This window comes from Salmo trutta, chromosome 17 (assembly GCF_901001165.1).
Source record: "Salmo trutta chromosome 17, fSalTru1.1, whole genome shotgun sequence".
Taxonomy (NCBI): Eukaryota; Metazoa; Chordata; class Actinopteri; order Salmoniformes; family Salmonidae; genus Salmo; species Salmo trutta.
In genome coordinates this window covers 17,502,930-17,527,743 of record NC_042973.1, presented here as the reverse complement: position 1 = coordinate 17,527,743, position 24,814 = coordinate 17,502,930, and the positions used below count along the sequence as shown (strand labels likewise).

The window sequence follows — 24,814 nt, the reverse complement described above, 5'->3', positions numbered from 1 at the left end:
CAGGCATGAAACTTCCCTCATGAAGTCAAGAGCAAGGCCATTTGCAGCTATGGGCAACAGCAAATTCAGTCTAGTCAGATCTGATTTAACATTTGCGTGTGCTATTTCACATAGTAAATAACATTCGCTTTAATAAAATTATTAACTTCATTGCCAGTTATCAATGTCTTACATTATACCCTCATTCCCCGCCCGGGGTAAAAGTAACCAATAGGTTTGCGACAGAGGGAGAGGTCCTATTTAGGAACCGGGCACTCCAATGTGGTTCAGATAGCAATACTACGCGCTACAGAACGCACGGGATCTCTTCTAACCGGTGGGAAATTGTCACGGTTTTACATTCGATTACATTTTTTAGGGTCTGTGATTACAAATTTGACATTTCCCCAAAATAAGAATTAATAGGTTGAAAAGAAATGAAAGGGTTGCAAGTGCAATGTCTTTACTTTCTTGTGTTAAATTCATTATTTTATGTCTCGTCTTTGGAAGAGGACCTCTCCGTTCATACCCTTGGTGAGTAGCTAATCCATGAAACTACTGTTGAGAATTACTATTCTCCATTTGTGATCTGATTAGAAAACATTGCATTTGTGCCGCTAAAATGACATTATCTGAAGAATCGAACTTTTCAGATTATTATAAATGTAATTGACAGCCTTTAGATACTGTCACTTAAATGATGAGGCTGTATCTAATTTCTGGGATTTTGTGATGGCGTAGACTAAATTGTTAGTAGAGTATATGACCTCAAGTATTTGACTGAACGCCCATTCATTCATGCGCTATTTGAGTAAGGTTACTATAATTAGGGATTGAAAAAAATCCTAATGTTGATGTATATTGGACATAAAAGTAGACAAAATATAATGAACAAAAACAAAAACGCAACATGTGTTGGTCCCATGTTTCATGAGCTGAAATAAAAGATCCTCAGAAATGTTCCATACACAAGAATATTATTTCTCTCATTTTGTGCAAAAATGTATTTTAATCCCTGTTAGTGACCATTTTCTCCTTTGCCAAGATAATCCATCCACTTGACAGATGTGGCATATCAAGAAACTGATTAAACAGCATGATCGTTACACAGGTGCACCTTGTGCGGGGGACAAAAGGCCACTCTAAAACATGCAGTTTTGTTACACAACACAATGCCACAGATGTCTCAAGTTTTGAGGGAAAGTGCAATTGGCATGCTGACTGCAGGAATGTCCACCAGAGCTGTTGAGTTGAATGTTCATTTTTCTACCATAAGCCGCCTCCAACGTCGTTTTAGAGAATTTGGCAGTATGTCCAACCGTCCTCACAACCGAAGACCACATCTAACCACACCAGCCCAGGACCTCCACATCCGGCTTCTTCAGCTACGGGATCGTCTGAGATCAGCTACCCTGACAGTTGATGAGTGTTTCTGTCTGAAATAAAGCCCTTTTGTGGGGAAAAACTAATTCTGATTGGCTGGGTCTGGCTCCCCAGTGGGTGGGCCTATGGCCACCCATAGCTGCGCCCCTGCCAGCCATGTGAAATCCATAGATTAGGGCCTAATGAATTTATTTCAATTGACGGATTTCCTAAAATGAACTGTAACTCACTGAGATCGTTGTAATTGTTGCATGTTGCATTTATATTTTTGTTCAGTATAGATAGGCTACAGAAACTCAAAAGTTTTATACAAAACTTTATGTAGGTCTTCTGCAATGGTGAAGTAAGACATAGATGTAGTCAGATTGCATATGAATACACAGGCTATGGTTTATTTATTATTCAAAATATAACGCATTTGTGTCTGCTTTAACCGTCATGGAATGCAACCATTCATTGCAGTAGCTTAGTGCTTACCTATAGCCTTGGCCAAGGAGTCCGCTGACCCACTGTGAACGCAGCTACTTTTATACCCTGTGCGATTTGTCAGAGCTAGAGGAACAAAGCTGGGAAAAGCTGTGGTTTCTATGGGGTCTGTCTGACCGACTGAACCCTAGTAGCCCCCCTGGTACTGAGGGGCCTGTGCAGTCAGGCATCCCCACCACCACCAGTGTGATTTAAGATTAGAAATAGCAGCATGGATCAAAACATTTTATAATCCATAGGCCTAAGGCTACTTTCTATTGTCTTGCATTCTGCCTGTCTGGTTTATGGTCCAATTAATATACAAATATTTCTAAAGCCAATGTGTTGCGTTCACATTCCTCTCTTAGATAATTTAATGGACAACTTCAAGGACTTGTTTCAAAACAACGATGCCACTCCTCATGCCTATACCAAATTCTCTTTCCGGAAGCCTTTGATGCCGGAAGATGACATCTGTTACATCATCCCCGGCAACCCAGAGTCTCTCAAAGAATGCACTTTCAACAGCACCTCTAAAACTTTCCTTGTGATCCATGGCTGGACGGTAAGCACCTCCAACCTGTAGCAGCATGTCTGTGACATTAAGTCCTTCACAACTATTGCACAAGGGTTTGGATTCCCTGTTACTAACAAAAAACATTTGTGCTTTCTCTCTGCTGCAACAGGTGAGCGGCTTGTTTGAGAGCTGGGTGGCCAAACTGGTGTCAGCGCTGTATGAGAGAGAGCAGGATGCCAATGTGATTGTGGTGGACTGGCTGTACACAGCCCAGAACCACTATCCTGTAGCCGCCCAGAACACCAAGATGGTGGGACAAGAGATCGCTCACTTCATTGACTGGCTGGAGGTTTGTACGATGACTCAACTTCCAAGTCACTGCACTGTTTTTCAGAGAAAGTATAAATAACATGTTATAAACATAGGTAACAAAGTACAAAGATTTACTGTAAATTGTTTCTATTAGGGAGGTGACAAATGGAAACATTTGTCACCTCCCTAATAGAAACAATTTTGTATTGGTTTTCCATTTAAAATGATTAATAAAAAACATTAAATTCCATGTTAATTCACAATGCAGAATAATGGTCCTATTGAGTATGTACAGTGGCTTGCAAAAGCATTCACCCCCTTGGCATTTTTCCTATTTTGTTGCCTTACAACCTGGAATTAAAATACATTTTTGGGGGTTTGTATCATTTGATTGACATAACAGCCTACCACTTTGAAGATGCAAAATATTTTTTATTGTGAAACAAACAAGAAATAATACAAAAAACAGAAAACTTGAGCATAACATAACTTTTCACCCCCCCCCCAAAATATATACTTTGTAGAGCCACCTTTTGCAGCAGATACAGCTGCAAGTCTCTTGGGGTATGTCTCTATAAGCTTGGCACATCTAGCCACTGGGATTTTTGCCCATTCTTCAAGGCTAAACTGTTCCAGCTCCTTCAAGTTGGATGGGCTCTGCTGGTGTACAGCAATCTTTAAGTCATACCATAGATTCTCAATTTGATTGAGGTCTGGACTTTGACTAGGCCATTCCAAGACATTTAAATGTTCCCCTTAAACCACTCGAGTGTTGCTTTAGCAGTATTCTTAGGGTCATTGTCCTGCTGGAAGGTGAACCTCCGTCCCAGTCTCAAATCTCTGGAAGACTGAAACATGTTTCCCTCAATAATTTCCATGTATTTAGCGCCATCAATCATTCCTTCAATTCTGACCAGTTTCCCAGTCCCTGCTGATGGAAAAACATCCCTACAGCATGATGCTGCCACCACCATGCTTTACTGTGGGGATGGCGTTCTCAGGGTGATGAGAGGTGTTGGGTTTGCGCTAGACATTTTCCTTGATGGCCAAAAAGCTCAATTTTAGTCTCATCTGACCAGAGTACCTTCTTCCATATGTTTTGGCGAACAGCAAACGTGTTTGCTTATTTTTTTCTTTAAGCAATGGCTTTTTTCTGGCCACTCTTCCATAAAGCCCAGCTCTGTGGAGTGTACGGCTTAAAGTGGTCCTATGGACAGATACTCCAATCTCCGCTGTGGAGATTTGCAGCTCCTTCAAGGTTATCTTTGGTCTCTTTGTTGCCTCTCTGATTAATGCCCTCCTTGCCTGGTCCGTGAGTTTTGGTGGGCGGCCATCTCTTGGCAGGTTTGTTGTGGTGCCATATTCTTTCAATTTTTTTTATAATGGATTTAATGGTGCTCTGTGGGATGTTCAACAATTCAGATATTATTTTAGAACCCAACCCTGATCTGTACTTCTTCACAACTTTGTCCCTGACCTGTTTGGAGAGCTCCTTGGTCTTCATGGTGCCGCTTGCTTGGTGGTGCCCCTCGCTTAGTGGTGTTGCAGACTCCTTTCAGAACAGGTGTATATATACTGAGATCATGTGACACTTAGATTGCACACAGGTGGATTTTTTAAAACTAATTGTGTGACTTCTGAAGGTAATTGGTTGCACCAGATCTTATTTAGGGGCTTCATAGCAAAGGGGGTGAATACATATACACGCACTACTTTTCAGTTGTTGTTTAAAAAAAAATCTTTAAACTTCACGTCACCAACTTTCATTTCACATCACCAATTTCGACTATTTTGTGCATGTCCATTACATGAAATCCAATTAAAAATCTATTTAAATTACAGGTTGTAATGCAACAAAATAGGAAAAACGCCAAAGGGGATGAATACATTTGCAAGGCACTGTATGACCGCTAGGGCCGGGCAAGTTCTATCTATGGCAACCCTTTAGGGTAGCTAGATGTGGTTTCTTTATACTAAATGTAAGTTGCGATATTTAATTAACTTTAAAGTACTTTTTTTTTAGGAAAGAGTGATCTGCGCCCAGGCGGCAGGCTAGGATTGACAGTTTTTGTTGCGTAGTGATGGAAGTTAGTCCCACTTCAGAGGCGGCAATACTTTACAGCAGTAGCGGTACATGGGTAAAATTACTGGGGAATCCAAGCCCCCCCCCCAAAAAAAAAAAAAACATATTACAACCTATGTGTTGTGATAATTGCGTTGTATGCTCTATAACCCGTTAGTTCATATGCCTTGACATCGTGATATATAGGCCCAAGGCCGAGACAATAAGACACAGTGGCAGAATAAATTCAACCACACATTTGTTTCATACCAAACCGGAGAGCAACATATGTCCTGTGAAGTCCACAAAACATATTGCATGTTAAATAAAGGTTCATTTAAAAAATAAAAAAAAATACATGTAAATGTAACAAACAGTTACATGACCTACAGCATGGTCAAGCAAGGTAATGTTTCTGACATTTTCGGACTACTAAACAGCTATTCATTTAGAACCACGTTACCGCGTTACCGAGCATTACCGCGTTACCGAGCATTACCGCAAGTCGCAAAGAAGACAGGAGCTGCCTCCACTATTCCAGGACCATTTCAACATCATCTAATCACCTATGCTTAGTCTAATACAGTGACAACTAAAAGATACCAAAAACGTTTTAGTCCAATCAACGTAAGCTAAATATGAGGCTGTCCATGGTACTGATGTGTTTGTGCGTGCAAGTGGGGAAAAAACATGTTGACTCACCCTACTTGTAGAGAAACGCCAATGCCTCCCTCCTCTTTCATGTTGCCTAAACGGTCTATGACTCTGTCATGTTGCCTAAACGGTGTATGACTGTCTTACAGTACACGCTTTTAGTTTTTGTTGTCCTTGGCTACCTGGCTAAAATACTTGATCGTTAGCCTAACTTCCTTTCATGGGCAACGATACGCCAGGCCAGCTAGTTAACATCAGCATACTACAACTTCCATCTTCTCACAATGTATGAATTTATGGTTGGATCACAGTCACAGTAATAATCATTGGCCAGTATGGAGAATTAAGTAAAACCACAAGTCCAAATCCCTATCTCATCCATTGCTAATTTAGGAAAGGGATGATTTTAGCTAGTCACGGGAGGACAACAACACAACGAGATGCAACAATTCAAAAAAAATTCTGTCAATAATGACGTTTGGCCTGTGATGGGATTGGTCTGAAGCCAAATCCAAACTGGCTTCCCTTTACACTTTCTTTTGGTGTGCCAGGGCCATTCACAGCTGAGCTCACTTAGTTTAGCTCAACGCTGATTGGCTATTATTTTATATATTTTTTAATGAAGGTAGGCCAAATGCTTGCTGGTTTCTCTTGCATTCAATGGTATAGGCGGCAACATTGTCATACTCTTTCTGACCAGACAGCATCAGGCTACACATACTGAGACAGAAGGGCACTGTTTAGTTCGCTCGGATGCTTTCTCTGGTGAGATACTTGCAAATTGAAAGACATTTATGAAACACAGAGAGACAAAATAAATAGTTTGGTTTTTATTTGTTTCTTGGTCAAAACATTTTTGGAGGGGGAAGCCTGGCCTCCCTTGGCATACATGAATACACGCCACCCATGTTGCCTCTAAGCTGTGCGTGCGCAGTAGCCCCGAGACTGCCGCGCAGAAAATCAGCCCGCAGAGAGAAACACGAGATTGAACTTCACTCAACTTTCTAGAGCAGTGGTCACCAACCAGTCGATCGCCTTGTGTCCCTATTTTATTTGTATTCGTCTCGTGCTGTTGGCGGTAAGTACACCGGATTCAGCTGCCCTGCTCGCTGGGTAGGCAAACTGTTGCCATTTTGAAACATTTAATGTGTCTGAAGGTACAAACTCTGCCTTCTCGGTGGGCCTAGAGAGCAAATCAAGTGCTCTATAGGCCTACCTCTGGCCAATCGGATGGCTCAGGTTACCGTGTCTGCAGTAACATAGCAGACATAAAAGAAAGCTACAACAAAGTTGATACTGTGAGATTTCAACACGTCACATCCTGGTCTGAAGGCCAAGTGGATTAACAGGTTAATGTCAAGCCCTCTTTTTTTGTCTCATGGAATGTAGGCATACATTGAACACCACTCTTTGGCTGTTCCTGTAGGCTAAATGATATAACAGCTATTTCCATGTTAAAATGTTATGGGAGGCATTTTCTCCATTGTTTTTGATGGTAGGCCACTCTGGTAGGCCTACATTATGAGCAAATAGCCACAGTAGCCTACATGGCCACTGTTAAAACTGTAACTTAAAGGGGATATAGCCTCAATTTTCACAGTAAATGCACACTGGAAGTTGCACAGAATTTTCAGAATGTTCAAGTTTGCGCTCAGCAGACCTGAAATTTGCTCAGTGCTGGAATTTATTTTTGAGGGAACATTGCACGCCACTTACAGACAATTAAAAACGCCTTTCATGTCTCCAGAGAAGGTTTCGTGTTGGCGTTTAAAAAGCCGTGGTTTGGCCTACCCTAACATAAACAAACATGCCGTAGCCGAAGCGCTTTCAAGGGGCCACACACCATTATATCTGAAAAGGGTAATTGATACAGGCTATACCAGTAGCCTATTGTAATTTCCTATGAGACAAAAACACCCCCACCCGCTCAGCAACGAAGAGGAGCTTACCCCATGCTCACAAGACTGGCCCGAAGATAGCTCTGTATCCTGGCAACATCAGTCCCATGAATAGCCTAAGCATGGATATTATACATACAACAGACCGAAGACTGAACAAACTCTTGTCATTAGCAAAGAGTAAGAGCAGGCAGGCAGAACTGTGGCCATATGTCTTACTAATCTGCATCTCGCAATGTCTTAATTGTCTTGCATGCCTTGCAAATTCACCTAAGTAGCCTAAAGTTCACCTCTTCCTGTCTGGTTTTATTTCAATTCCGCAACTTTCCCCCAGGCCTTTTATAGCCATATAGTTTAGTTAGGCTACAACACGGAAGATAATGTTTTGTGATAACTGCACTGTGATTTAAATGGTGGGTTAGAGATTTTTCTTAACATTAAGGATCCCAACTTTGTTTAAATGTTTTAACTTTTAAATGTTCACACTCCTAGTTTCTATGGCAATGAACTTGACACTTTACTCCAATGTGTTTTATAGGAGGCAACCAACATCCCTCTTGAAAACCTCCACCTTATTGGCTACAGTCTGGGTGCTCATGTGGCAGGATTCGCTGGGAGTCACACTTCTAATAAAGTGGGCAGAATAACTGGTAAATATAATGTCTTATAGAGAAACAAAGACCAGATAATAGCACTGTTGCTAATCATTAGTTGCTTCTTTGGCCTGCAAGAACTTTCCTTCATAGGGCTTTGGCTTGTTCCACTACTCAATGATTGGCCCCTTCTCTTTACAGGTCTTGACCCAGCCGGTCCAGACTTTGAGGGAGAGCATGCTCACCACCGCCTGTCCCCAGATGATGCTCACTTTGTGGACGTTCTTCACACCTTCACACAGGGCTCTCTGGGCTTCAGCATCGGCATCCAGCAGCCTGTGGGTCATGTGGACATATACCCCAATGGAGGCAGTTTCCAGCCAGGCTGCAATCTGCAAAGCACCCTAGAGACTATTTCCAAATATGGTCTCTTTGGTGAGAATCACATCTAGATATTTTTGTGTGTCACTATAAAATTGGTGACATGTTAGACATACACTTAGTGCACAACATATTAAGGACACCTTCCCAATATTGAGTTGTAGCCCCCCTTTTGCCCTCAGAACAGCCTCAATTGGGGTTGATGCACAAGGGAAACTGTTGAGCGTGAGACCCAGCAGCGTTGCAGTTCTTGACACAAACCTGGCATCCATTACCATACCCCATTTAAAGACACTTACATCTTTTGTCTTGTCCATTCACCCTCTGAATGGCACATGTACACAATCCACGTCTCAAGGCTTAACAATCATTCTTTAACCTGTCCCCTCGACACTGATTTGAAGTGGATTTAACAAGTGACATCAATAAGGGATCACAGTTTTCACCTGGATTCACCTGGTCAGTCTATGTCATGGAAAGAGCAGGTGTCCTTAATGTTCTGTATACTCTGTATATAACAACATTCGCAATCACTTTCCACACAATGACTGTTGTCAATTTGGGTACTGATGAATCATTGGCTAAGGCAGACATGTAATTGTCCACTTGTAATTTATTTGAAGATGGCAGGGCTTGTGAACAATAGGGTGGGGACGTCAGTACAACAATATAACAGAAGTTGCAGTAACTTTGCAGCTAGTCACTTATCTGTCTTTACGACTAACATTGTAGCTATCAGCCTGACAAAGGCCCATTCATTACTGTTAAAAGAGAGGCCCCCAAACATCACAGCTACAGAGAATCCCTTCAGAAGGTCACCAGCAACATAACTCTTATTGTAGGGCCCCAGATAAAGGTTGATATTACTGTCTATAACGGTAATGTTAAGGAAGGACACTTTCTCCTTCAATTTAGAATCTCAACTCTGGTTTTTGAACATGGACCAGTAATACAACTATACCCTTTATGTTCACAGCCATCACTGACATTCCCAGATGTTCCCATGAGCGTTCCATTCACCTGTTCATCGACTCCCTGGTCAATGAGCAGGAGGCCAGCATGGCATATCGCTGCGGGAGCAACGATATGTTTGACCGCGGAATGTGCCTCAGCTGCCGCAAGAACCACTGTAACACCGTGGGCTACAACATCAGAAAGATTCGCATGACACGCAGCATCAAGATGTACACCAAGACCAAAGACTCCATGCCGTTCAGAGTCTATCATTACCAGCTGAAGATCCTATTCTCCAGCAAGGTGGACAGGTCTGAGATGGAGCCTTCACTGACAGTCTCTCTGATTGGAACCAAAGGAGAGGTTGAAGACCTCAAGCTGACACTGTGAGTACCTGCTCCAACAGGCAGTTCAATCCTAAACCATACAACAAAGCACATGCTATATCAACATAAGACACCTGACACCATTTATCACGTTTATAATGACATAAGTCTTTATGTTATGTAGCTCAAGTTTTCGTGCTACTGTATTCTATGATTAGACATGACACCTTCACTCAGAGGTAAATTAGTTGTTCTTCTGAAGTGAGGTGACATTAATCTGTTGAGCATCTATGCTCTTTCTCATTGGCAGAAAGGAGAAGATAACAACCAATAAGACCCATTCCTTCCTGTTGGTAGCGGAGAAAGACATAGGTGACCTCCTGATGGTAAAGTTCAAGTGGCAGGAGTCTACTAACTGGTCAGCCTCGTCCATGCTCAAAATGGTGTCATCTTGGTGGTCAGGTGACTCTGCGGATTCTGAAGTGGAGGTTCACAAAATACACATCAGAGTCGGGGAGACGCAGAAAAAGTGAGTTTTGAGAGGCCTAATTTCTTTTAAAATCATGAAATGAAGACAATTGTCATCCATAAAATCATCAGAAATATGAACGTTTTGACAAATCTGTGCAGAAATGGACTGTATGATGTATTCTGTATGATGAATATGATGCAAAATGCATTATACCGGCTGTATTTCTGTAATTTGAAAGTTTTACATATCTTGAATTTGATTGCTGACATTTAAAACATTTTTGGCACAATACCAACAATGGGCTAATAGTTTTTGGGTGGAATCTTCCTTAAAAAATGTTTAAGTAGTTGACTTGACCTTTAATATTCTATTCTTGTTTGACCCTTTTCCAGGATGGTGTTCTGCATTAAAGGTCCTCATGCCCTCGGCTTACAACAGGAAGTGACATTTGTAAAATGCAAAATGAATGGAAAAAAACAAACATAAAAAAGTGATAATTTTTTATTATTTTTTTTAACAGCAATTTTTTTTCTTCCTGCAGTACTTTTTTCCTGCATTATTGCCAGTCAGGGATCCATTGACAAAAATCCTGTTTGTTTTACAGAGTTAACCTCAGGTACCGCTAATATTGAATGTATGGAGCAACGGACGATTGACCTCCTTCCACTGCCGAAGCACATAGAAAAATAATTTATACAGCTGTAAATGATTTTGTCGTTCAAACTATACAAATCCATTTCCACCTTGTTTAAAGTGTACAGAAATGTGTTATTACAAATGTGTGAATTTTTGTATTTATTTATTTTTTAAGGACTGCTTTTGTGCCACATCAACTACGATGTGGTGCTAAAGGAGAGTGAATGCCATCGTCTTTGCTGATTTTCTGGCAACCTTAAAGAGATGGTTCTTATACAAAGTCGTTGGTGCCTCTGACTGACGGCGACCCATAGACAGAATGATAAGAGGCCTCGAGGTACCTGCAGTTAAAACCTCATGTGTTGCCTATGTTATGCTTAAACTGACAGAGCATTCACCATTGTCGTCCTCAATACTATGTGATTGTAGGGTCGGACTCAGTGTGCCTTAAAATAACTTATTGTCAATGAACTTGTCTTAACCTACTGCATGTATTTGTTGATACTGTTTTTTTTCATAGTTAGTTGTATCTTTTACATGGTCTTTGAGACAGTAATATTGTGTGGTCTGAAATGCTAATTATTCCCGATAACTTTGTGAATATAGTCAAGCACTTGAGCAATAATGCATTGACTGCTGTTTTTATACAAGTAAATTCATTTGAGACCAGCAATAGTCCAGCCTTTGCAGCCGAATACACTACATATCAGTGGGATAAGCGTTATTACAATGTTATGCAATATTATACCTTTAAAAAAAATATTATAATTACAACGATTTATACAGAACACTTACCTCTGTTTCATTGCAAGTGCTTATGTGATGTATTTTAACTGACATATCCATGGTTGCTGCTGAACTATAACCCAAATAATGTTAATTTAGCTGTGGATGCCATTTTATAACTGTGAACAGGTAGCCTCTGAAATAAGTAAATGAGTGGTTCTTGTAAAGTGAGTCGACCTCAACAATAGAAACATGATAGCCTTCCTCAGTAGACTGCACAGTTTACTTTGCATCATAGTTTAAGTTACAGGTAATAATTGGCTGGTAATGAGGATATTACAAACAATGTTATTGTGATCATATCTAAATGTCAGACTATTTTCAACAGCACTGAGTAGGCTAATTATGATATATTTTGAGATCGGTATTGTAAATCATTGTGACTCATTTAATTTCTGCCTGTTCTATTGAGCCTGTATAAAGGGGGAGATTAAACACTTTTGCACTGAAAACAGAGAAAAGGTTACTAAAGCGGTTACTTGCTAAGTGCACCATGTGTAAATACCATGTTGGCATATACTTCTATGGTACAGAATATTACTATATATTTTTTTACCCTCTTTTACCTCTGAAAGTATATCTGTTTATACCTGTAAATACTGTATGTGACTACATACATATTTTAATAAATTGGAACTGCTATTTTGAAGTAGAATGAGTGCTTTAATGGAAAGAGAGTTGTAAACATGAACATTTTTCCAGGATCATCCTTAGAAATACTATAAAGTATAAACACATTCACACATCCAAGCAGAGTTAAACAGACAATATCATTCAATAATACACAATCTACATTCAATTTCAGAACATATAACAAAGCTTCCAGTGACTTCCCGCTCCTTAATCTTATTCAAGTAAGGGGTAGCAGGTAGCCTAGTGGTTAAGAGCGTTGGGCCAGTAACCGAAGGTCTCTGTTTCAAAATCCCCCAAGCCAACTAGGTGAGAAATCTGCCAATGTGCCCTTGACCAAGGCACTTAACCCTAATTGCTCCTGTAAGTCACTCTGGATAAGAGCGTCTGCTAAAATGTAAAAAGGGGTAGTCGCATCTTTTCACTGGAACTTTCAACAATAGAAACATCGCCTATCCAATGTTCAAAAGGGGGCTTTTGACGATATACAGATTAAAACCAACCATTTCCGGTGGATTGACTATGGAACCCTGTTTAAATTATCCTCCTTTTTAAATGAAAAACTTTCAGAGTTGGTTAAAATTCCAATTTCATCCTAAAGAAGAGGCAGTACAAATATTACAGCAAATAATGTCCCTAAACTCTAAATCATAAAATGTATGTTTAACTTAAGGTTGAGAGGTTTGACAACTATGCTGCATAAAATTGAATATTTTTTATGTTCCAGTACCATAGCATCGGGTTTATGAACTGGTATACATAACAACAACTGACGCATCAATCCATGCTTCTCAATTTAAACTATTATATAAAATTCTTGACACAAAAAGAAAGCTCAATATATGGGGCATTGAACAGTCAGCCTTGAGCAGACTCTGCCACAAGGAAACAGAATCAATAGATCATCTATTTTGGTACTGTCCTTCTGTGGTTTGCTTTTGGAGTTAGGTCCAGAAGAGGTTGTAAGTCATAATATCTGTGTTCAGATAGATATACAAACAGTACTGTTAGGAGATCTGAAAAACGATGATCAATCAATGGGAAATATGATTATACTCTTAGGTAAAGTGTTTATTTTTAGAGACATCTTGGTAGAAATGGTACAAATAGAGGCTCAAGACCCTCATAAGACATCACAGTAAAATAGAAGGATGTATCGCAAAAGGAAATAGTAAAATGGTATTGTACTGGGAAAGATGGTGTCACGCACTGATCTGTTTCACCTGTCCTTGTGATTGTCTCCACCCCCTCCAGGTGTCGCTTATTTTCGCCAGTGTATTTATCCCTGTGTTTCCTGTCTCTCTGTGTCAGTTCATCTTGTATGTTTCCAAGTCAACCAGCAGTTTTCCCTTTCTCCTGCAATTTGCATTTTCCTTTTTCTAGTCCTCAGGCAAGGGTGTTGACCCTTGCCTGTTTCTGGAATTTGTACCCGCCTGCCTGACCATTCTGCCTGCCTTGACCACGAGCCTGTCTGCCACTCTGTACCTCCTGGACTCTGATCTGGTTTTGACCTTTTTGCCTGTCCACGACCATTCTCTTGCCTACCCCTTTGGATTAATAAACATTGTAAGACTCCAACCATCTGCCTCCTGTGTCTGCATTTGGGTCTCGCCTTGTGCCCTGATAGATGGGTTAGTCTGGGAACATCTGTGGAACACACTTGGAATCAAGTAAGATCAGGAAATAAACGATATACAGTCGCAAGTTTACATACACCTTAGCCAAATACATTTAAACTCCGTTTTTCTCAATTCCTGACATTTAATCCAAGTAAAAATTCCCTGTCTTAGGTCAGTTTGGATCACCACTTTATTTTAAGAATGTGAAATGTCAGAATAATAGTAGAGAGAATGATTTATTTCAGCTTTAATCTTTTCTTAACATTCCCAGGGGGTCAGAAGTTTACATACACTCAGTTAATATTTGGTAGCATTGCCTTTAAATTGTTTAACTTGGGTCAAACATTACGGGTAGCCTTCCACAAACTTCACACAATAAGTTGGGTGAATTTTGGCCCATTCCTCCTGACAAAGCTGGTGTAACTGAGCCAGGTTTGTAGGCCTCCTTGCATGCACATTCTTTTTCAGTTTTTCTGCCCACAAAATGTCTATGGGATTGAGGTCAGGGCGTTGTGATGGCCACTCCAATACCTTGACTTTGTTGTCCTTAAACCATTTTGCCACAACTTTGGAAATATCCTTGGGTTCATTGTCTATTTGGAAGACCCATTTGCGACCAAGCTTTAACTTCCTGACTGATGTCTTAAGATGTTGCTTCAATATATCCACATAATTTTCCTCCCTCATGATGACATCTTTTTTGTGAAGTGCACCAGTCCCTCCTGCAGCAAAGCACCCCCACAACATGACTCTGCCACCACCGCGCTTCACGGTTGGGTGTTCTTCGGCTTGCAAGCATCCCCCTTTTTCCTCCAAACATAAAGATGGTCAATATGGCCAAACAGTTCTATTTTTGTTTCATCAGACCAAAGGACATTTCTCCAGAAAGTACGATCTTTGTCCCCATGTGCAGTTGCAAACCGTAGTCTGGCTTTTTTTATGGCGGTTTTGGAGCAGTGGCTTCTTCCTTGCTGAGCGGCCATTCGGGTTATGTTGATATAGGACTTGTTTTACTGTGGATATAGATACTTTTTTACCTATTTCCTCCAGCATCTTCACAAGGTCCTTTGCTGTTGTTCTGGGATTGATTTGCACTTTTCGTACTAAAGTACGTTAATCTCTAGGAGACAGAAAGTGTCTCCTTCCTGAGCGGTATGACAGTTGCGTGGTCCCATGGTGTTTATACTTGCATACTATTGTTTGTACAGATGAACGTGGTACCATCAGGCATTTGGAAATTGCTCCCAAGGATGAACCAGACTTGTGGAGGTCTACAATTTATTTTCTGAGGTCTTGGCTGATTTCCTTTGATTTTCCCATGATGTCAAGCAAAGAGGCACTGAGTTTGAAGGTAGCCCTTGAAATACATCCATAGGTACACCTCCAATTGACTCAAATGATGTCAAGTAGCCTATCAGAAGCTTCTAAAGCCATGACATAATTTTCTGGAATTGTCCATGCTGTTTAAAGGCACAGTCAACTTAGTGTATGTAAACTTCTGACCAACAAGAATTGTGAAACAGTGAATTAGAAGTGAAATAATCTGTCTGTAAACAATTGTTGGAAAAATTACTTAGATGTAAGTTCATGTCCTAACCGACATGCCAAAACTATAGTTTGTTAACAAGAAATGTGTGGAGTGGTTGAAATACACTTAGGTTGTCTCCAACCTAAGTGTATGTAAACTTCAGACCTCAACTGTGTATACACAACCATTCAAAAGTTTGGCGTCACTTAGAATTGTCCTTGTTTTTGAAAGAAAAGCTATTTTTTCCCCATTAAAATAACATCAAATTGATCAGAAATACAGTGTAGACATTGTTAATGTTGTAAATTACTATTGTAGCTGGAAACAGCTGATTTTTAATGTAATATCTACATAGGCGTACAGAGGCCCAATATCAGCAACCTCTCTCCTGTGTTCCAATGGCACGTTGTGTTATCTAATCCAAGTTTATCATTTCAAAAGTCTAATTGATCATTAGAAAACCCTTTTGCAATTATTTTAGCACAGCTGTAAATTGTGGAGCTGATTATAGAAACAGTAAAACTGGCCTTCTTTAGACTAGTTGAGTGTCTGAAGCATCAGCATTTTAGTGTTCGATTACAGGCTCAAAATGGCCAGAAACAAAGAACTTTCTTCTGAAACTCGTCAGTCTATTCTTGTTCTGAGAAATGAAGGCCATTCCATGCGAGAAATTGCCAAGAAACTGAAGATCTCGTACAACGCTGGGTACTACTCCCACCGTTGACAGTGCATGTCAGAGCAAAAACCAAGCCATGAGGTCGAAGGAATTGTCGGTAGAGCTCCGAGACAGGATTGTGGTGAGGCACAGATCTGGGGAAGGGTACCAAAAAATGTTTGCAGCATTGAAGGTCCCCAAGAACCCAGTGGCCTCCATCATTCTTAAATGGAAGACGTTTGGAACCACCAAGACTCTTCCTAGAGCTGGCCGCCAGGCCAAACTGAGCAATCAGGGGAGAAGGGCCTTGGTCATGGAGTTGACCAAGAACCTGATGGTCACTCTGACAGAGCTCCAGAGTTCCTCTGTGGAGATGGAAGAACCTTCCAAAAGGACAACCATCTCTGCAGCACTCCACCAATCAGGGCTTTATGGTATAGTGGCCAGATTGAAGCCACTCCTCAGTAAAATGCACATCACCGCCCACTTGGAGTTTGCCAAAAGGCACCTAAACACTCTCCGACCATTAGAAACAAGATTCTCTGGTCTGATATAACCAAGATTTAACTCTTTGGCCTGAGTGCCAAGCATCACATCCAGAGGAAACCTGGCACCATCCCTACGGTGAAGCATGGTGGTGGCAGCATCATGCTGTGGGGATGTTTTTCAGCGGCAGGGACTGGGAGACTAGTCAGGATCGAGGGAAAGATGAACGGAGCAAAGTACAGAGAGATCCTTGATGAAAACCTGCTCCAGAGAGCTCATGACCTCAGACTGGAGGTCACCTTCAAATAGGACAACGACCCTAAGCATACAGCCACGACAACGCAGGACTGGCTTCGGAACAAGTCTCTGAATATCCTTGAGTGGCCCGCCAGAGCCCAGACTTGAACCCGTTCGAACATCTCTGGAGAGACCGGAAAATAGCTGTGCATCTCTGGAGAGACCTGAAAATAGCATCCAACCTGACAGAGCTTGAGGGGATCTGCAGAGAAGAATGGGAGAAACTCCCCAAATACAGGTAGCTTGTAGCATCAAGAATACTCTATGCTGTAATCGCTGCCACAGGTGCTTCAACAAAGTACTGAATAAAGGGTCTGAATACTTGTGTAAATGTGATATTTCAGTTTTACATTTTTTATAAATGAGCAAAAATTGCTTTGTCATTATGGGGTATTGTGTGTAGATTGATGAGGGGAAAAAACTATTTAATCCATTTTAGAATAAGGCTGTAACCTAACAAAATGCGGAATAAGTCAAGTGGTCTGAATACTTTCTGAAGACACTGTATATAAAGGGTTTAGAAATGATGCAAGTAATTTTATAACACCCATTGTGTTTTTGATACAAGTTATAATCCTTCTTCTGCACCCAAATAAACCTGACTGATTCCATTGTGTTCTTGAGTTTCTGACCCCATTCCATTAGGCTAACCAGGTCAGGGTGACCCCATTATCTTACATCAGAAAGCCCACTGATTGCACCTGTACTGATCAACTGGTTGAAGGATAATCTCCTGTGGGCAGATTCTACTGTAGACGTAGAGAATCTGCCAGGACTGAATGGGATGTGTGAGATCCCAGTAGCATGAGTTCCGGTTTGGGGTGTTTCGTCAAATACTGCAAATACTGCATTCAAAATAACCGTTTTTTTTACTGCAGTAATTTTGCAGTGTGACTGCAGTTTCAACTGCAGTACAGTACTGGTTCGATTCCAGGCTGTATCAAATCTGGCCATGATTGGGAGTCCCATAGGGTGGTGCACAATTGGCCCAGCATCGTCTGGGTTTGGCTGGGGTAGGCCGTAATTGTAAATAAGAATTTGTTCTTAACTGACTTGCCTAGTTAAAATAAATCTAAATCCTCTTAAGGATCCGCCCCTTATTTTAAATTTTCGCCTAAAATGACATACCCAAATCTAACTTCCTGTAGCTCAGGCCCTGAAGCAAGGATATGCAAATTCTTGGTACCACTTGAAAGGAAACACTTTGACGTTTGTGGAAATTTGAAAGGAATGTAGGAGAATATAACACAATAGATCTGGTAAAAGGTAATACAAAGAAAAAAACAACTGTTCTTTTGTATTTTTTTGTACTATTATCTTTGAAATGCAAGAGAAAGGCCATCATGTATTATTCCAGCCCAGATGCAATTTAGATTTTGGCCGCTAGATGGCAGCAGTGGATGTGCAACGTTTTAGACTGATCCAATGAACCATTGTATTTCTGTTCAAAATTTTGTATCAAGACTGCCCAAATGTGCCTAATTTGTTTTTTAATAACTTTTCATGTTCAAAATTGTGTACTCTCCTCAAACAATAGCATGTTATTATTTCACTGTAATAGCTACTGTAAATTGGACAGTGCAGTTAGATTAACAAGAAATTAAGTGTAACTGATGTGAAATGGCTAGTTAGTTAGCAGTGGTGCGACCTAATAGCGTTTCAATCGGGTGACGTCACTCGCTCTGAGACCTGAAGTAGTTGTTCCCCTTGCTCTGCAAGGGCCGCAGCTTTTGTGGCGCGATGGGTAACGAGGCTTTGTGGGTGTCAGTTGTTTATGTGTGCAAGAGGGTCCCTGGTTCGAGCCCAGGTAGGGGCAAGGAGAGGGACGGAAGCTAGACTGTTACATAAGCTTTCTGCCAATATCAGATATGTCTATGTCCTGGGAAGTTTTCTTGTTACTTACAACCTCAACCTCATGCTAATTGCATTAGCATACGTTAGCTCAACTGTCCCGTGGAAGGGACACCGATCCCGAAGACATTTAAAGGTTAAATAAAAATAAATAGGTATGTAGGTTGTATGATTCTGCTGGCTCTGGACTCCATAGAAGTGACATTACATCTCAACTTGAAATATTGGCTGCTAACATGAATGACTTTCAACAAAAAAATGCAGGTGTAAAAGTTAGTTTCTAAAAACAAAAAAAATGAAAAGGCATTGCTGTTTAGGGCTGTAATGACAGACTACATTTACCCAGCCATTGTGCATGTGTGTTCGCGTGTGCGCCGTTGTATGTGCGTGCGTGTTAGGCCGCAATCTTTGAACCACAGCTTTTTGGGGGTTTGCGGGTCAAAAAGTTTGAGAACCACTGAGCTAGCGAACAGATTGCTGATTTTCTGTACAGCTATAGGATCGGGTGCAGTGCAAATGTCAATTGGAAGGGAGAGAGGATTGCCATAAATAAATATCTAGCTCCCACAACATTTTGGTGATCAAGAATATTAATTGTTTACTTTGCAAGCTCACAAGTAATGGGTCATCAAGCAACAATTACTAGCATAGGCCTACTTGTCTTTTGGTATGTCAAAATTGCTTGAAATGTATAATTTACTTATGAAGCTTGCATTTTAAAATCAATTATTACATAATCAAAATATGTTGTAGACAAAATAATGAAAAGTGCTGTCTGGTAGCCTCATTAAATTGAAAAAGTTGAACAAGTCATTGCATGTATAGATTATTTATTTACTGACTTGAGACTTGACTTGAAAAAACGTGTGACTCTACTCGACTTGACTTGCTTTTACAATGCACGACTTGGACTTGACTCGAGACTCAACCTGTTCGACTTGGGACTCGAATTGAGACTTGAATGATAGTGTACTGATCCCACCTCCGATGTCCTCCAACCTATCAGAGTTCTTGCATTATGGCTATCCAACACTGCAACTCTTCAAAGTCAAGGTAAGCTTTCGGTTTTATAGATGTATTGCTACCTGGGCCCGCCATGGTAACTGCTAAACTGCTTGCTGTACACTGTACTGTGTAATTGTACACATGGCTTGGATTGTGGGTTTACTAACACGTTAGTTATAGTTTGATGACTATAACGTTAATATGGTGACAACGATGTAGGCTGTGTAGCGGTTAGTGGTTATGGTATGAAGGTTTGGCTTGGAGAGGTTTTTGTGCCTAGTCACGGACAGCAGTTGAGTTATAAACTGAAGTCCACAAGTGAAGGAAAAAGGTGAGAGAAGGAGAGCGCATAGATGCGAGAATTAATTATACAACGAGCAAAGTGATGATGCTGTATGTGGCTGCGATGAAAGTGAGCTATGTGTGCAGGTGATCAGGGGAGTATTCATTCCGCCGGTTCTGTTGTAAAACGTTTCTTAAACGGAAGCAAACAGAACGAAATGGGGAGGGACATACCTGAATTTGTCCAATAGAAACTATAGTTTTAGTTGCAAAACTGAACGTTTTCTAACTGCTTGGACTAATGATTACACTCCAGATCAGATAGATGCAGGCAAGAGTGTGCAAGGCGGAATTGAATGTGAATGTGATTACTCCAATTTGTCTCTAGACCTGTGCACCTACGTTATAAACGTTCATTTTTAGGCTAGGTTGTAGCAACCTCATGATGGGTATAGGGCCAATTCGAGTATCATGTAGTAGCCTAAACCTATCGATGTTACATTGAGCTGGGTGAAGGGAATATGAATGGCAGTCATCCAATATGCTGTAATTGAAACAAGGCCATGCTCATAAAAGAAATTGTCGCTCTCCCTAATCTTGAATGGCACCAACTGCCACTGTTGGAGCTACAGTGGTTACTCTGGGTCACCCATGTCCAGGGTACGTCCACACAGGCACACCGTGCTGACCATCACGGCAGACAGAGTCATGATGGCCAAGAGAATGGCCCACCAGTGAGTCTGCAGACGACAAGAGCACAACAAGTCAAACACTCACCCACTTTAGTTCCAATCTGCTATTGTCAGCTGTTAAATAGTCAAAACACCACTGCAATTTACTTTAATTCACATTGACTTGAGGTGATGTGTTCTTTTCTTCAAGAAGCCATTTGTTACAGGATGTTAGTCAGCTAGCATTCCTTATGTGTCACACTCATTTGGATGGAACCAATGGGCATGCAGTAGCCGATTCATCTGTGGTATGGAAACACTACTATTGCAATATCACAGCCTAATAACCTTTAGCTGGCATGGCTCCCAAGCCAATTGTGTGAGTGGTAAATCTAAGCACTAGTAGGTGTCACCATCTCGCTAACTCAACATGACGCACCTGAACAGATCTTTTCAATCCCTGTGGGCATTCCTGATTCGCTGCGCGTTCTAGCGAGACCAAAGCTCAAAGCCAACTGAGGCTGGAACATCTGAACGAAGAACATCAAAAGAGGAAGCTTTCTACAGTCGTGGACCAAAATTTTGAGAATGACACAAATATTAATTTCCACAAAGTTTGTTGCTTCAGTGTGTTTAGATATTTTTGTCAGATGTTACTATGGAATACTGAAGTATAATTACAAGCATTTCATAAGTGTCAAAGGCTTTTATTGACAATTGCATGAAGTTGATGCAAAGAGTATATTTGCAGTGTTGACCCTTCTTTTTCAAGACCTCTGCAATCCCTGGCATGCTGTCAATTAACTTCTGGGCCACATCCTGACTGATGGCAGCCCATTCTTGCATAATCAATGCTTGGAGTTTATCAGAATTTGTGGGGTTTTGTTTGTCCACCCGCCTCTTGAGGATTGACCACAAGTTCTCAATGGGATTAAGGTCTGGGGAGTTTCCTGGCCATGGACCCAAAATATCGATGTTTTGTTCCCCGAGCCACTTAGTTATCACTTTTGCCTTATGGCAAGGTGCTCCATCATGCTTGAAAAGGCATTGTTCATCACCAAACTGTTCCTGGATGTTTGGAAGAAGTTGATCTCGGAGGATGTGTTGGTACCATTCTTTATTCATAGCTGTGTTCTTAGGCAAAATTGTGAGTGAGCCCACTCCCTTGGCTGAGAAGCAACCCCACACATGAATGGTCTCAGGATGCTTTACTGATGGCATGATACAGGACTAATGGTAGCGCTCACCTTGTCTTCTCCGGTCAAGCTTTTTCCGGATGCCCCAAACAATCGGAAAGGGGATTCATCAGAGAAAATGACTTTACCCCAGTCTTCAGCAGTCCAATCCCTGTACCTTTTGCAGAATATCAGTCTGTCCCTGATGTTTTTCCTGGAGAGAAGTGGCTTCTTTGCTGCCCTTCTTGACACCAGGCCATCCTCCAAAAGTACTTTGCCTCACTGTGCGTGCAGATGCACTCACACCTGCCTGCTGCCATTCCTGAGCAAGCTCTGTACTGGTGGTGCCCCGATCTCGCAGACTTTCTTGGGTGCCCTGAAGCCTTCTTCACAACAATTGAACCGCTCTCCTTGAAGTTCTTGATGATCCGATAAATGGTTGATTTAGGTGCAATCTTACTGGCAGCAATATCCTTGCATGTGAAGCCCTTTTTGTGGAAAGCAATGATGACGGCACATGTTTCCTTGCAGGTAACCATGGTTGACAGAGGAAGAACAATGATTCCAAGCACCACCCTCCTTTTGAAGCTTCCAGTCTGTTATTCGAACTCAATCAGCATGACAGAGTGATCTCCAGCCTTGTCCTCGTCAACACTCACACCTGTGTTAATGAGAGAATCACTGACATGATGTCAGCTGGTCCTTTTGTGGCAGGGCTGAAATGCAGTGGAAATGGTTTTTGGGGGGATTCAGTTCATTTGCATGGCAAAGAGGGACTTTGCAATAAATTGCAATTCATCTGATCACTCTTCATTACATTCTGGAGTATATGCAAATTGCCATCATACAATCTGAGGCAGCAGACTGGGAAAATTCATATTTGTGTCATTCTCAAACTTTTGGCCATGACTGTATATACACTGAGCTCAACACGCATCTCAACAAACCCCATCTGCTAGGATCCTGTTAGGCCTGTTGTAAAATAAATACGTCATAGATAGATAGCTGACCCCTTAAAGCACAACAAACATAGAACAAACCTTTATCCACTCAGCCAGGTCATCAAACTCATCCAGGTCTACCAGGTGGAGGAAGGAGTTCTTCAGCCTGGCGATGGGCCCGTCAGCATCCAGGATGCGACACACCTGGAACATGTCGCAGTAGCCCTGCTTGGCTGAACACGGTGCCCCGGCAACCAAGGCTACACGCTTTCCCTGGAAATGCCTGGTCAAGACAGAGGATGTGGTGCTGGCGCAGGTTGCAGGCTTGTCTGAGGTGAAGAAATACATGGAGAAATACAGTGAACATTTTGTTATAGGTGAAATGATTGAGTTTACTGAGTGGAAAAGCACATGCACACATTTGTAACTAAGCTCCTTATCCTTGTTAAATTGTACTTTTACACAGCACATCAGATGTGGGTGTTCGAACAGAAGAATATATTATGATGGGAACCTCAAAGCAAATGTACACAGCTTTGTTTGTGCCCCAATCATAAACACATTCCCCAGATCTAAGCACATCAGAGGAAACGAGGGTGAGGGAGGAGAAGAGGGATTGTGCTTACCCGGCTGTTGGCAGCACATGTGGCACTTTTCTTTTTTGGAGTCTCCCAGACAGTCACACTGCTCCAGGCCATACCTCACACACAGTGATTTAGCACAGTTCTGAGAAATAGAGGGAGAAATGGAGAGAAAAGGATAGGGGAGAGTGAAGGAGGGAAGGAGGGAGAGAGAGAGATGGAGAAAGGGAAAAGGATAAGGGAAGAGGAGGGGAAGGATAGAGAGAGAGAAAGAGGTATGGTGAAATAGAGGAGAGAGGGGAGAAGACATAAAGGGAACGAAAGGAGAATAACAGAGAGGAGAACACCGAAGCCTGGATGAGCTCTAGTACATTATGGCCACCAGTGAAGTCTCACAGACAAAAATGCAGGACAGGCCTGCTCATTTCCACAAATCCTAAACATCTGTATTCAGTTAACTTGTTCCCTGCTCCAGGCAGCCTCAGAAATGTGTTCTGGTCCAAATCTTATACTTCAGGATTTATGCCCCCATAGAGAGCCATACATATGTAGTTTACATTGAAAAAGTTTAGCTATCTTCACATTCAGAACAACTTTCCAAACTCAGAACCCCATTTATCATCTGAATGGGTGAAAAAATGGAGTAAATGTACTCAAGTTGGCAACCAAGGACAACAGATCCTGTGAAAGTGGATACTGTTGACTTTGGAATGTCGTCACAATGAGACAGTGGGTGCAATGGGTGAAAATGTTGAGTCATTGTCTGGCCCTCCTACGGTGCTCACCCCGTTGAGACACACCCGGGTGCCCAGACTGCATACGGTCATGTTGGCCTTGGCCACAGGCTTGGGGCAGATGGGGGAGAGACCAGAGCACATACGCTCCAGTTGACAGTCTGACTCCTCCTCACAGCTGACCCCTGACGGTTTCAAGACACATGCTGCCCCACAGCACAGACCCTGACTGGGACTGAGGGTACAGACAGAAAGATAAAACAGACAGATAGACAGAGAGACAGACAGGCAGATGGGCAGACAGACAGATAGACAAAGAGAGACAATTTCATAACATAGGTGTTGTGGTTTACTGTTTTGTTTTTGAATGGTAAGATAGAGGTAATTATCCTCACAGCCAGAACCACAACCCTGCTTTGACAAAAATGTTCCATGGGTGATGTTATGTAACTTTGTATAGAAATTACCCATAGAAACAGATCTAGAATCAGCAAATTGCAAAGGGGCAATTTTAATCCTACTACTGATTTGAATTGCGAAACTTTGGAACAGAAGTTACCTGCACTTCTTGCCAGGTTTCAGGCGACACTGGATGCCCACAGATTCCTTGGCGCTGTGGCAGCAGAGGTCTGTCTCGTTGTGGCCCACATCACACTCCTCCCCCTCCTCCACGATCTGATTCCCACAGATGGGCTGATCACTGACTGACAGGACAGAACACATATTGCCACACACATTAGCTCATCTCAACACTGCTGACTAATGTAGATGTACAGTAGTATCTTCATAAATGATTGGAATAAATCAGATCCAGAGAGAGAGAGAGATAGATAGATACACAGAGAGAGAGACAGAGAGAGACACAGAGAGATACAGTGCCCTCAGAAAGTATTCATACCATTTGACTTATTCCATATTTTGTTGTTACAGCCTAAATTCGA

General features: G+C 41.6%; 2 protein-coding genes across 3 annotated transcripts in view; one reads left to right on the top strand and one right to left on the bottom strand.

The window, feature by feature from the left end:
- The first annotated feature begins 152 nt into the window (after positions 1-152).
- Positions 153-12,067, top strand: LOC115151752 (lipoprotein lipase-like). The gene is made up of 8 exons (XM_029695958.1): positions 153-513; positions 2,196-2,392; positions 2,514-2,693; positions 7,809-7,920; positions 8,065-8,298; positions 9,221-9,584; positions 9,835-10,053; positions 10,389-12,067. Exons 1-8 carry the CDS (start codon positions 417-419, stop codon positions 10,480-10,482), a joined length of 1,497 nt encoding a protein of 498 aa, XP_029551818.1. The 5' UTR covers positions 153-416; the 3' UTR covers positions 10,483-12,067.
- Positions 12,068-20,313: 8,246 nt separating this feature from the next.
- Positions 20,314-24,814, bottom strand: part of si:ch1073-396h14.1 (disintegrin and metalloproteinase domain-containing protein 10) — a 58,266-nt gene continuing 53,765 nt past the window's right edge. The window contains exons 11-15 of one of the 2 annotated variants that reach the window (XM_029695954.1): positions 24,433-24,577; positions 23,925-24,108; positions 23,185-23,284; positions 22,658-22,887; positions 20,314-20,511 (exon numbers count right to left, since the gene is read on the bottom strand). In XM_029695954.1, coding sequence (XP_029551814.1) covers positions 20,407-20,511; positions 22,658-22,887; positions 23,185-23,284; positions 23,925-24,108; positions 24,433-24,577 — 764 coding nt within the window. In that variant the 3' untranslated portion in view covers positions 20,314-20,406. Of the gene's footprint in view, positions 20,512-20,535; positions 20,973-22,657; positions 22,888-23,184; positions 23,285-23,924; positions 24,109-24,432; positions 24,578-24,814 lie in introns of those variants that run through there. The other variant, XM_029695955.1, reaches the window with a different exon arrangement.